The sequence below is a fragment of the Carica papaya genome, chromosome 3 (assembly GCF_054855325.1).
Source record: "Carica papaya isolate Zhongbai chromosome 3, ASM5485532v1, whole genome shotgun sequence".
NCBI lineage: Eukaryota > Viridiplantae > Streptophyta > Magnoliopsida > Brassicales > Caricaceae > Carica > Carica papaya.
In genome coordinates, this window is record NC_142311.1 from 9735542 (window position 1) to 9750031 (window position 14490).

Genomic DNA, 14490 nt, shown 5'->3' on the forward strand with positions numbered 1-14490 from the left:
GATAAATTTAACTGCGAAATCGGAGAAGATTAATAAAAGCGAAAGCAAGCAAGAAGCAAGAAGCAAGAAAGAAGCCCAGCTGGTTCCAGCTACCGACCACTATTGACACTTCCATCTTCACCACCTTCCCAAGCCCCATTTCTGCTGCGGAGCCCACTTAGCTAGGTTGAGAGAGAGAGAGATGGGGATGAATCATGCGGCAGCTTTGAAGGTCGGATTGGGTCTGATGGGGCTGTGCTTGCTGGGTTACATATTGGGTCCACCTCTATACTGGCACTTCATGGAGGGCTTGGCCGCCATGAGCTATTCGTCTTCCTCCTGCACTCCCTGCGTCTGTGACTGTTCCTCTCAGCCTCTCCTCACTATTCCTGAAGGTAAGCCATGATGCTCATTTTTTTCACTCTCCTTTAATTCCCAGATCTTGCTGGATCTCTTTACCTCTTGATTTGTTTTCAATGATGGTCAACTTAGAGTATCTTACTGTCAAAGCCCAGCAATTGTTTTTTCTTGATTTGAACTTGTTTATTTGGAAATTGATTGTGACGGATATTATTTACATGAAATCTAGCAGATATTCTAGTAGATCTTGCTCTTGGTGAGGTTTTTTGAGCCTGCAAGCTTCCTTTTGAAGTTTCTTTTTAATCTGAAATGAAACTTAGACGAAAATGGTGTACTATGCTCCGTATTCTAAGTTCGAAAAAAGGATTAACTATGAGCAATGGACTTTAATTTTGCGGTCGAATTTGGAAATGAGACTTCCATTAATATTGCTTCGTGAAATCATTCTTCATCGGTTTTCTGGCTGGTTGATTCCGTATAGAATTATCAACAGCTTAAGTTTGGTCTGCTTGCTGGTGTTGTACACTGCTTGATGGTTGCTAATAGGTGGGAGCAGAGCCTGCTCTCATCTTGATTGATCTAGGAGTATGAGGGAGTTGTGACTGTTGCATGTTTATGAAATGAATTGATCAAACTTATGATTACATTTCCAGTGTTGTCTTTGTAAGTTCTGAATGGATAATTTTTACTATGATTGCTTGAACACAAGTTCTAACACACCAAAGAAAGGGACCATTCCAACTATACCCAAGCATGCCAGCTGCATACCCCCGTTTTAATCCATTGTTTATGCTTGGCCAGGGATAAGCACAATAAATTTACCCAGGATTGTTCATTTCTTGGGCCTGGTCATTTTGGAACAGTCTGATGTGCATTCTGTTGAGAATATTAAAAGTCGAGAACTTTTCCTGAATTTTTCTTTCATAACTCTTGAGAATCTCAAAAGTTTTCTGATATATAAAATCACTGGGTTGGCACGGAAAATATTTTATTTGAGAACTTAATAGCTCCAGTTGCAACTCATTTTACTACTATGAAGCATAGAAACCTAGCTGTCTTTAAGTTGCTGGGGTATGGATGGTAACATGCCATGCCAGTGAAGCTCAAACCTGCCTAAACTCTATTTTTTTTAATGCCTATATGCACTAGTCTTTTTCATTTTCGCAGTTAGGTTTTCACATTTCACATGTAATGTTCCTTAATGGTTCAGAGACAACTATTTTGTGCATATAATATATCCTATTAACATGCTGTGCTAATCTTGCATGTATTGGGCTTCTGAAACTGTGAATATTAAAAATTTTAATTAGTTTTTTGTTTCCTTTTTTCAATTTGTGCAGGATTGAGCAACACTTCCTTTGCAGGTTAGTTGTGCTACCATACATCTATTTTATAGTTGTGTATCTTTGGAGAACCTCTGAGATAATTTCTTGTTGGTAATTTATTATCTGGAACGATTTTATTTGGTTTTTAAGACTAACAATTTTTATATAAATAGAGTATTTTATTGGTGAGGTCTACTATAGTTATTACTAGGATACAAACTAAATAATGCACTGGACCATTTCTTACGAGCTTAAATGTTTGGAAAAATCATTAACTACAATTTATTATTTATCCTGGTTTCAAATCTCCCATTCTAAGTATCCATCCTGTTATTTCCTCTTTGTTCCACATTCCTAAGCCCTCTGCAGGTTAGGGAAGTGTTAGAATATAATAAAAATAATGAATTGGACTCTTTCTTACTGGTTTAAGCTTTTGAAAAATTTGTTACAACTTTATTTATCAGCTACGTTTTTCCTTCCCAATTACTCGACCTTTTTTTTTGGTTTTTAAGTTCAAACTTAATCCAACTTTATTTTCTGTGGCAGAGAGGAATAAGCAGGTGCCGTCATAAATGTGTTTTCGTGAATTATGTTCATTATATTCATTTTGCACACCTTACTATAGTTCGTAAGCTCAAGAATGGAAACAATTTAGTGGAGAATATCCTTGCTGGGCTGTTTATAATCCGAATAATAAAATCCTGCTCATTTATGAATTAATGTCAACCTCACTCATGTTTTCCCCTTGAGCTAGGTTGGTTGAGAAAGGAAAGCTTACTTCATGAGCGTTAGCACTACAAGATAATTAGCATCCATATTAGGTGGCATAGATTGCTCGCCATGTAAATTTTATGTTTTGTTCTAGAACTTGTATAAAGTATAGTTAAGTGAAGCTTGTAGATTTATTGGGAAATCTTCGTTAGCCTGTTTTCATCTTCCAAAACCGTTGTCCTCAAGTTTGTTATTCCAAGTTGGCAAGTATGTTAAATGTGGATCGGTCATATAAAGATGAGCAAATAATGCATCAACCCGGCAAAATTTGGCCTTATTGGTTCAATCTTATAGATTCTTTTACCTTTTAAATTGGTTTTTGTCATATCAATCATTAATTTTTCTGGCTGTTATATGTTTTTTTCTCCTCTAATTTTGATCACTTAGTCTTAAAATATTACAAGTTCACGTTAAATCCAGACATGTGCTGATATCCTCTTAGAAACTAATAATTCACGTGTAATGGATTAAAAAAATTAAAACATGGCATATTAAACTGTTATCCAAAGAAAAACACAAGATTTGAACTGCATAAGGCCAAACCAAGTCCATCAGTGGTGAAATTGTCTTTTTTTCTGTATGTCTTGAATCGTACATGGTTTCTGCGATCATTTAACTGTTTGCTGCATTAACCTAAGTTCTTAGATCTAATGTTTCTTTGCCGTTTGGCACATGTTTAGCTGATTGTGCAAAGCGCGACCCACAAGTGGGTGAAGACACTGAAAAGAACTTCGCAGAGCTCTTGACAGAAGAACTAAAACTACGCGAAACTGAGGCCCTAGACAATCAACAACGTGCTGATATGGCTCTACTCGAGGCCAAGAAAAAAACCTCACAGTACCAAAAAGAAGCAGACAAATGCAACTCAGGTATGGAAACCTGTGAAGAAGCAAGAGAAAAGGCTGAAGCAGCACTAGTAGCACAGAAGAAGCTGACGGCTATATGGGAACAAAGAGCTCGCCAAAAAGGATGGAAAGAAGGCGCAACCAAATCTCAAGCTCGCTCCCATGGAAATGTCCAGGCTTCTTGAACCCCTGTATAGACAAAAGGTGGGTCTTTGCATGGTGAGATAGTTCATTGGCAAGCGTTTACAGCAGTCAGGAAATTTGATAAGTTGTTTTTAACAGTCTAATTTATTGATGAAGGATGATATTAAGGGTAAGTATAAAAAAGGTGTGTGAGAAAGCTCTTGGAGTGATATGTGTGAGAAGATGAACCGAAGTTCATTTTTTTCATGTTATTTTATTGAAATTACATTATAAGATTTCCGAAAGTAATTGAGATCAATGGAATCAAAATTTTTGTTTGGGACTGGAATTTCATCTGGAGGAAGAGGATTTTTCTACATGTATCTTGGTAAGATTATATTAAAATCTAACTATTTAATACAAGTACAATATAGTTCAATACAGCATAATATAATCACATTCCAAAGGTGATCAAATTGATGATTGAAATATGTAGGATGGATATTTGGATGAATTTTGTGGCGTAGAATACTCTTATCTTCATGAATTTTTCAATCACGTGTTACATATTTTCTTATAAAAGTCAACCCATTATTTTCAAAGTAGAATCTGAACATTGCTTAACGGTCAACAAACATTTATAACTCTTAGGACTCGGCAAATTTTTAAATTCATAATCACCATTCAGATCCCATCATTTGGTCTTTTCAAGGGCCGTGATTGAGCCAGAGCCTCCGCTGATCTTTTCGTATCTAAGAAACAAGTGGGCGACGACCAAACACGCAGTTAACGGCACCACCTCCTTTGCCGCACACTGTTTATTCGATTCGCTCGGGCTTCCGGTCTGCGGCCCATTGGACCAGTACAGGTAACTTAGCAACTTACTCCCTTCGCCCAAGAAGCGGTCCGGTTTAAACTTCTCCGGTTCGTCAAACACCTCCGGGTCACGCATCACCAACGGCTGGAACCCGCACAGCAGTTCCCCCTTCTTGATGTCGTACACCGAGTCATGAGAGGTGAGTCTGAAGTCTTTTCTGGCTCGGCCATACTGAGTCGGCACGGGCGGTTTGAAACGCAGAGCTTCGTACACGACGGACTTAACCAGCTCCATCTTGCTCATAGTCTCAAAATCCAACCCCGACCCGGGAACCGAATGCTCTCTCACTTCCTTCTTCAACTTGTCTTGCAACCCGGTCTGGTCGCTGGAAATGGCATCCAAGAGACTGGGTAGGAAGACGGAGAATCCGCCAAAGGCGTTAAAACCGATTACAAAAAGGAGGTTGTGGATGGTTTCTTCTTCGGTGAGTCCGAACTTGGTTTCCGCAATCTGCAAAACTTCTTTACCGTTCTGTTTGATGAAATCATAGAGGTTTTTGTAGTCGTTGCGGACGAGGAAAAAAGGATAGGCCCAGGAGTGGAGGAAGATTTCCTCTAAGGGTTGAAGAATGCCGATGTTGACAGTGGGAAGGAGCTGGAGGAAGAGCCAGCGGTCGAGCATGATGTAGCCGGAGTTGGCGATCTGGGGGGAGACGGCGGGATCGATTCCGGCGAGGGCTTTCATGATGAAGTTGAAGATGCATTGTTGGAGAGGACCCAGATAAGTGGCTTTGCCTTTCTCCGCCACCGTGGCTTCCACCATGTCCCACATTTTGTCTAGGTTAGAGAGGAGCTCACTCTGCCATACCTTGGAGCCCCGCTGCAGCAGCTCCATCGTCAGGTTCTTTACCTACTTGCCAACATAAAAGACCAAACACCATCACAAGCTCTGTATGATATCAGATTTTTAAATACACTGTGTCGTAAAAAAGGACTTTCTAAAACTAAAATATAACTTGTGTGTGTATATATATATATATTAAAAAAGTCCAGATATCCTGAGAAATGGGAAATGGCGTAGTACGCATACCTCGGAATGTTTTGGCTCAGCGGTGTCAAGATAAACCCCAACCCTCACATCCCCAGTGAATCGGGTGCTGGGGACGAAGCTTCCCACCAGAACATCCTTCTTCTCTACAATCTCCAAATCAAATAAATGACTGAACGACTTCACATCCAGCACCGCAATCACGTTAGGATTCACGTCCAGGAAGAAGGGGAAACTCGGAGGCACATTTGTACGGAACACGCTGCTCTTGTTCTTCTCCATTCTCTTCCTGAAGAACGTCTCCGGACCTTGGAACCAGAAGTAGTCCAATCGGTCCGACAGCGGTCCCAGTAACGGCCATCCGTACGATCCAGGGATCGTGCGCAGCGGCAGCGCCGACGATGGCGGAGTGGAGATCGAGTTGGAGGCCAACGGCGATGATGAGGGTGGAGATGATGGAGATGACATGGTCGGAGATATGTTCATTAATTTCATCATCATGATGGAGGAGGTGACCGCGGTTCATTCACTGAAATTTCTCTTTCTTGCTCTGTCTCTATTTATGTTTTGAGAACGAATACTGGCGCTCCCTGCTTCAATTATTATTTATTTTTTTGTCCCGACTCTGAATCCTTGACCTTTAAATTGATAGATTCAACTAAATGCAGCATATATATATATATATATATATCTATATATACATACTGCATGAAACTTTATGGCGCTGTGTATGATATATATAAACATAACTCGCACAACAAATATATACACAGTGAATAAGGATCTCTCCATCTGTAGATAAAATTTACAGTTCTTGTAATATCCGGGCCTATACAACAATACGAGATAATTTTTTATTATTAAATTATTAATCTAAAATAAGTAATTAATTAATTTTATTTTTATTTAAATAAAATTTTGAAAAAGTAAAGAATTAAAAATGAAATTAAAAATAATTTTTTAAAAAATAGAAAAAAATTTAGATTTAGGAAGTATTTTTAAAAGAAAAATAGAAAACAAGATGTTAAAGTGCAATAAGAGAAAGTTCGGCCATGTAAGACCCCCCCCCCCAACTAGCAATCTCGACGAACCGGAGCATGTTGCGTAGCAAGACATGCTGACGTCGGTACCATGCAGGCGATCTACGTGTCCCGCGATCGTATGACCTAGGATCGATCACGCGCGTGGATAGCCTTGATTCGTTTCTCCTTAGGTGCGATCGGATAGTTGAGATCAATCGCGATGAATGGTTCATATTCATTTCCTCCTTAGATAATGATTGGTTAAAACGACATCAATCGCGATGAGCAGTCTAAATCGACGCGAGATATATATAAGCACTTCGTGTCATGCAGGAACCCAAACCCTAATCGGTAGCCTCCGCCGGAGAAAAAGAACCAGACGTCAGAGAAGGAGGCCAACCGCTGGCAATCGCAACACTGAAGCTACTGTCGGTCACTAAAAATGTAAAAATTTTCCATACCCGCTCGAAATTCGAGTCTGAACACTCCTATGACTAAATTAGAGTAAGAGGGACGACGGATAAGCCAGAAACTGTGGGTAAAGTCTGGCATAGCTGCGGCGGCCAAAACCTTAAAATCTTTTCGACGAGCCCCTTCCCTCTTCCTGTTTCACGTGATTTTTTTGTCATTGTGTTCATCGTCCTTTTTTGTGCAAGTTAGCAGAAAAAAAAATCTCAACCACGAAGGAGCACCGGCAAAGCCGCCGCACCCGGAGGTTCTACCCTTGCCGGTAGGTTTGGTTTTTGTGATTTTTCAGATAATTGAGACCCCCAACATATTTTCCTGCAGTGATACATGCAAAACCAACCAAAATCGGTCAAAATCAGCCAGATTGAGGTGAACTACCGCCGTGGGCGGTAGAGCCGGTGCTGGAGCACGGCGGCGGCGGCGGCGCTGTATCGGAACCCCAAATTTGGCCAGAGATAGTTTTGGACATTGATTTTAGAATTTGTAGTATTTTTAGGTACGTGATGAGTGTTTTGAATTCCACATAAAATATTTAAAAAATTCAGTACCCGTTAGGAGGCTTGGTAGATAGCGCGACGTCTCAAAATACCGATCCGAAAAAGAATCCCTCACTTTATTCTCTGTTACGATAAATTGAGGCTTAAAGATGTATAATTTGGTATTTTTACAAAAATTTAGGAAATCCTAAACTAGTGGAGGCGGAACTGGTTAGTTCACAATTGTCTTAATTTCTCGTTTATTTTCCTGTACTGTCCTACTTACTTGATTCTTGTATAGTAAATGTTCTTAATTTATAGTTCAATAATTTTATCAACTTATCTGGTTATTTTGGTTATATACCGTCAACATGAATATAGTTTAATTGATTTATGAATGTGATATGAGATATTGGTATGCATTTATTGGTTGTTTGTTGACGAAAATATGTATGTAAAAGACTTGTTGGTTACCCAGAAAAAGGGTGGATGGGCTCGGTACATAGTTTTTTGTACCGTGAACGTTACCTCAGTTGGACGGGACTAGAAAGTCACTTACCGGAAAGGTTTGGCAGATATTGTTCACTCTCATACCGAACGGGATATTGAAGTGATGAAATATTTAGCGCCCATTACCGAACGGGGTATGGGGATGGTGGTCAATTGTAAAATTGGATATTGGGTTCATGAGTAGTGAGAACATCCTTATAAACCCCTAGGGGTACCAGTAAGCAGGTAAGAAAGAAAAGTTATTGTCTCTTATTCTCTTATGCAAAAAAGTAAAAAGTGGTATGAATATAGATCTTCATAGGTTGTTTTTTAAAAAACTTGTTTCAGTAAGTATCAAACAAACATCTTCAAGTTAAAAGGTATTTAAATAAAACAAAAGTTCTATTAGTTATTTTTCTTATTTTTACCAATCTTCAGTTTTCCGTATCTGTGATTAGTGTGATATTCTTACTGCGCTAGTGTAATTCATCAATTCATTAATCATTTCAAATTAAGAGGACCAGGATCTAGATCACGATCAGTAAGAGGGATGTGAATAGTTTACCACCCGAACTTCCTTCAAGTGCTAGTGAAAGTTGTCCTATGGTACTTTTATATTCGCTATTCTTTTCATTTCTTTAATTACCATTTGTCTTTCAGAAAAAACATTCTCGTAGCTCTATTAGGTTTTTTAAATTATTGTGTAAGAAATATAAACTTTACATCTATTAATCGCTTCCGCATTTAATTTTATGAATTCATTTCCTTTTAAGATCTCGGACTTTTACAGTCCCCATTATGGAGAATTCCAGTAGATAAAGTTGGTAAACTACATAGTAATTTTACATAATTCTAATTATAGTGATTGAAAATCAGGAACAATCAAATGCTTACTTATTTAATTTGGTTAAGTAAATTACCCATCGCTCTCATTAATTTTACCACTCTATGCGAGGATTCGAGTTTTAATAAAATAATATTTTTTATATGTACTCATTATAATATTAAATATATTATTTTTAATGTAGAATGTTATTTAATTATTGAAATATATAAATTATTATTTTTTAAAAAAACTTGATTAATTAACGTATAAGTTAACTAACAATGTATTAAGAAGGTATTAACTTAACAATAGTAAACTCTGATATTTTATCCAAACTATCTATTACTGGTAATTTTCAAGTGAGTTTTTAGATGTTAATGATTTAGGTTTAGAAAGTAGGGTGCTTTAGTTATTATAAATTATATTAAATCAAGTGTTTTATTTAATATTTTTTAATTAATATACTAATAAATTATGTATTTTTTTTAATAATAATATATAAGATTCGTGATATTAGTAAAGATATTAAAATTTTGAGTAATAGGATATAGAAGATCTCAATTTCACAAAAGGCTATTAGTGATTTATAAGCTACACATAAAGTAAACATAAAAGTTTAATTTGTGGAAAGTAGGAGACTCTAATTGTAATACATTGGTCCAAAATTTGGTCCGGGATAATTTTTCTCATTTACAAAAAATACATAAATAATTAAAATATTTATTTTAATTTAAATTTTATTAATTTTTTGAGGAAAAAATTAATTAGGGACAAAATTGAAAGTAATTTTGGGAAAAATGGGTGAAATTGAGAATAAAATGAGTGTTTTTGAAAGAAAATTTAAAAATATTAGGTAAAATCGCAAAAAGGAGAAGTTTGGCCACGTGTCATGGTTTAGTCAACAACCACAGTGAACCAGAGCATGCTATGTGGAAAACACGCTAACATTAGCACCATGCAGGAGGCCACGTGGGTGATCCGCATGTCTGGCGATTCGACGATCCAAATTACATCGCGCGTGCACAGACGACCCATATACATTTCCTCTTCAGGTACGATCGGACGGATAAGGTTGATCGCGATGGACGGCCCAAATTTATTTACGCAATCAACCTAAACTGGAAATCATCGAATGTTCCTCCTTGCTCCACGTTAACTCAAACAAGCGACCTAGATTGAATGGGGAGGAGTATTTAAACTCCTTTTCGAAGGGAATCAAAACCCTAGCCGACAGAGGGGTGATTGGAGAAGAAGAAGAAGGGTGGTTGGGAAAAGAATAAGACGCTGGAAAAGGAAGTCGACCACCGTTGCCACTACATTCGAGCCACCGGTGATGCTAAAACAACTATTTTTTCCCCTTCCCACTCAAAATTCAATCCTGAGCCTTCCAATACCTATATCAGAGCTAAAGGATCGATTGGTGAGCCAGAAACTGCGGTAAAAGTTCGGCTGAACCGCTGTGGCAAACATCCAAAATCCTCTCCGATAACCCCCTTCTCGTTTCCCATTTCACGTTATTTTTTAATCATTGTGTTCACCGTTCTTTTCTGATACAGATTAGTTAAAGAAGAACCCTAGTCGAGAAAGAGAATCGGCGGAGCCGCCGCACCTGGAGACCCGTTGGTAGGTTTTGGTTTTTTGCCTTTTCCGACCAACCAAGGCTTCCTAACTTATTTTTCCATAGGTTTACGCATAAAATCAACCAAAATCAGCCGAAACTGGGAAGACCAAGGCAAACTGTCACCATAGGCGACGGAGCCGGTGCCGGAGCACGGCAGTGCCGCCGTGCCATAACCCTAAAATTTGTCAGAAAATTTTTAAAACACCTATTTTAGACTTTTGATGTATTTTTGGATATATGATGGGTGTTTTAATTTCCACAGAAAAAATCTATGAAACTCGAGGACTACCAGGAGACACAGTAGATTATGCGGTATTTTAAACACCGATTCAGGAAAGGATCCCTCACTCTATTCCCTGTTACAGTAAATTAAAATTTAATAATTGATAACACTGTGTTTTGTAAAAATTAAAAAATCTTAAGAATAATTACAAGTCACTAATGGAGTCGAAATTGGTCAGTTCACATTTGCCCTGGTTTACTGTTTATTTTTCATGTACTGCTTAAAATGCTCATTATTATGTTGTGTGTACTAAATTAATAATTTTAATTGCTTTCTTGGTTATTTGGTTTACTTCACTGCATATCGCCCATTTGTTGGTTGGTTTTGCAATAAATGCTTCAATTATGTTTCTTAATGTATGCATTGTCTATTTGTATGACCTACTATTGATTTGTAAATATAAGATATTGGTATGTAACTGATAATCAGTTTGTGGTGTGATTCTATGTAAGAAAGGCTTACTGAGTACCCTGAAAAAAAGTGGACAAACCTGGTATATAGGGAACCCTACTATGGACATTACCTCAGTCGGACAGGGCTAAGAACTCCCATATCGGAAGAGTATTGATACGATTGTGTGTTTGACGCCCATTACCAGACGGGATATAGAGATGGCTAAGTTAATTAACAAATCTATATATTGGGTTCACGAGTAGAGGAATATCCCTATGGACCCATAGAGGTTCTAGTAAGTAGGTAAAAAGGAAAATTATTGTTCTTGCTCACTTGTAAATAAAATCATAATATTATCGAAGTAACTGTCTTTATAGGTTGATTTTGGAAAACTCATAATGGTAAGTAAGGAATAAACGGTTTTCTTTATATTAAATGAATTTACTTAAATTAAGAGCTTCATTAGTTATTTTTTTATTTTTTACCAACACTCAATTTCCGTATCAGTAATTAGTGTGATATTTTTGCTAGACTAGTGTAGCTCACCTTCCTATTAAACATTTCAGATTAAAAAGACCAAAATCCAAATTCTGATAAGTAAGAATGTTGTGAGTAGGTTTTCTCTCGGACCCCATCAATTGCTAGTGGAAGTTAACCCACTATGACATTTATTTACTATTTTCAGTTATTTATTTCATTTTTTTTACGAATCGTTATAAAATAGGCATTCTCGTAACTCTATTGGGCATCCATAATTACTATGTAAGGAATGTAAAAATTATTGTTTGCTTCTGCATTTAAAGTATGAATTTGTTTTCTTTAAATTATGGTCTTTATAATTGGTATCAAAGTCGTATTCTGAGGAACTATTCTTTACACAGAGATTTAAAAACATTGAAATACAACCCGACATTCAACCCTCTCTTGTAAAATACAGGTATAAAGATATGAGGAGAGGAAGACTCTCACTAAACCAAGCAGCCCGAGATGGGTCGCTTTAAGAAGATGTCGATCGACTCTTTGAGATACTAGAGAGATTTATCTCAACCCAACAAGCCCGAGAAGAAAGGAGGGAGCTACCTAACCCTCTACCCTTACTACAGTTTAAGCCACCCCTATAATAAGAAAATCTGGTGCCACCCCGATACATTTCTACTCCTTTATCATATCATCCAGCACTGCCACAATACAATTCGGTGCCCCCAGCATACAACTAGGTGTCGCCAGAAGACCGTCTGACCCCTTCCCAACATAATCTAGTCTCTCTTTCACGGGATCTAGTTTCACTCATGATGGACCCAGTTTATATAGAGAGGTATAAGAAACTAAACTTATCTACCTTTGCAGGAGCATCCTCCTTCGAATAGGCTGAATATTGGTTAGCAGAGATAGAAAAGGCTTTCGTAACTCTTGGCGGGTTTCCTAACAAAAGGTTATATTTACTACCTATATGTTTGTGGGTAAAGCAGGTCACTGGTGGCAGTTAAAGCAGACTACCCTGTCTGTTTCAGTCACTTGAGAATAATTCCTAGTAGCCTTTAATGCAGAGTACCTTCCAGAGCATCTTTGACATTTGAAAGAAATAGAGTTTGCACACATGGTTTAGGGTAATATGACAGTGTCAGAGTATGCCCGAAAGTTCTTAGAGTTAGGTCGGTATTCCCTTGAGAGTATGATGGATGAAGGCAGAAAGGTAAAAAAGTTTGAGTAGGGCCTCCATCCTGAGATCAAGCAACAGCTGTATGTGTTCGAGCTCAGCATCTAATCAGTAGTCTAGTCAAGACATAACTAGTAGAGATGAACCTTTGTATCTTTTCTCTAACAGTAGACAACTCCAGACCCCCAATTCCACACCGCAGACCAGCACCTATTGAACTAGTTGAGCAGAACAAAAGAGTTAGGTCTATTACTCAAGCCCTTTCTCAGGTCCTAACAGCAGGACGCGGTAGGACTTGCCAATATTGTGATAAGGATAATAGAGACCGACCTTACTATCACCTCAACAATACCTGCTGCATATGTAGAAGTACCCAACACTATGCGAGAGAGTGCCCACGAAATCAGAATCAGGCCAAACCTCCAATTCAGGGCAGAGCTTACACCCTCACCCAACAGGATATTGAAGCTAACTCAGACGTGATACATGGTACGTACACTATCTATAACCACCTTACACATGTTTTGATTGATACTGGTGCTTCACATTCTTTTATCTCACATACTTTTATAAAAAAATTGATTGTATTACCTGAAAATCTTAATTTTGTACTGTTTGTGTCTACTCTTGAGTATGGGGCACTATTAGTGGAGGTCATATACGAAGATTGTATCATAGAGATAATTTATAAGAAATTGAGTATAGACCTGATAGAAATAGACATAGAAATTTTGGATATAATTATGGGAATGAACTAGTTAGTAACGTATCACGCCAACATAGACTGTTTCCATAAGAAGCTTGTATTCAATCTTCTTAATGAAAAGACATTCACAAATTAGTAAAAGTGTTAGATATTTTTCTCTCATAACAATTACATCATTATATGATGCATTAACTCGATTGTCTTTTCTCTATTAGACAAAGATAAGAAAGAAATTTGCATTCAAGAGATCCTTGTGGTTCGAGAATTTTGGAATGCATTTCCTGATAAACTACCCGGACTGTCGGTGAATAGGAAAGTCAAATTTACTATAGATCTTCTATCTAGTATCCAGTCCATCTCAGTTGCCCATTACCGCATGAGTTAAATAGAGATGGAAGAGCTGAAAAAATAAATCAAAGAATTGCAGGATAGTGGGTTCATCAATACAGTATATCTCATTGGGGTGCTAGATTTACATTTGCAAGGAAGGGGATGGGTTCTCGAGGTTGTGTATTGACTACAGGAAATTAAACAGAGTCACAATAAAAAACAAGTACCCCCTCCCCCAGATTGATTATCTTTTCGATTAGTTACAGGCTGCTCAAGTTTTTTATAAAATAGACTTTCGTTCGGGTTACCATCAGGTAAGGATCAGGGTAGAAGACATCCCCAAGACAGCCTTCAGAACCAGGTACAGACACTATGAGTTCTTGGCTATGCCATTTATGCTAACCAGTGCGTCAATTATTTTTATGGACTTGATGAACAAGGCTTTTAGACAATTTCTGAATCAGTTCGTCATCTTATTCATTGATGATATCCTGGTCTATTCAAATATTAAAGAGAAACACGTTCATCACCTGACTTAGGTTTTACAAGTTCCTAGGGAAAAGAAGTTGTATGCAAAATTGAGCAAGTGTGAGTTTTGGCTTGAGCAGACTACTTTTCTGTGGCACATAATATCAAAGAATGAGATATCAATGAATTCTGATAAAGTTGAGGTAGTACTTGGTTGGAAAAAATTAACTTCCGTTAAGGAGATCCATACATTTCTAGAAATGATAGGATATTACCGCAGATTTATAGAAGAGTTTTCTAGTCTAACCACTCTATTGACCCGACTTATAAAGAAAAACGTCAAGTTTGAGTGGAACGAAAATTACGAAAGAAGTTTTATAAAACTCAAGAAGCTATTGATTATTGCACCCGTGTTGACTCTATTGAGTGGAACAGGTGGATACACAGTGTATAGTAATGCCTCCAACCTAAGGTTGGGTTGTGT

The 14490-nt window shown here is 37.6% G+C and overlaps 2 protein-coding genes across 2 annotated transcripts; one reads left to right on the forward strand and one right to left on the reverse strand.

Annotated features, from left to right (window-relative positions):
* On the forward strand, nucleotides 1-3752 carry LOC110824692 (transmembrane protein, putative (DUF1068)). Its single transcript, XM_088215608.1, has 3 exons — nucleotides 1-374; nucleotides 1680-1703; nucleotides 3116-3752. The coding sequence occupies exons 1-3, from the start codon at nucleotides 182-184 to the stop codon at nucleotides 3463-3465; spliced, it is 567 nt and encodes a 188-aa protein (XP_088071734.1). The 5' UTR covers nucleotides 1-181; the 3' UTR covers nucleotides 3466-3752.
* Nucleotides 3753-3917: 165 nt separating this feature from the next.
* Nucleotides 3918-5900, reverse strand: HPL1 (hydroperoxide lyase 1). Its single transcript, XM_022034526.2, has 2 exons — nucleotides 5310-5900; nucleotides 3918-5129 (listed from the first exon to the last, which is right to left on the reverse strand). The coding sequence occupies exons 1-2, from the start codon at nucleotides 5766-5768 to the stop codon at nucleotides 4098-4100; spliced, it is 1491 nt and encodes a 496-aa protein (XP_021890218.1). The 5' UTR covers nucleotides 5769-5900; the 3' UTR covers nucleotides 3918-4097.
* Nucleotides 5901-14490: the final 8590 nt, after the last annotated feature.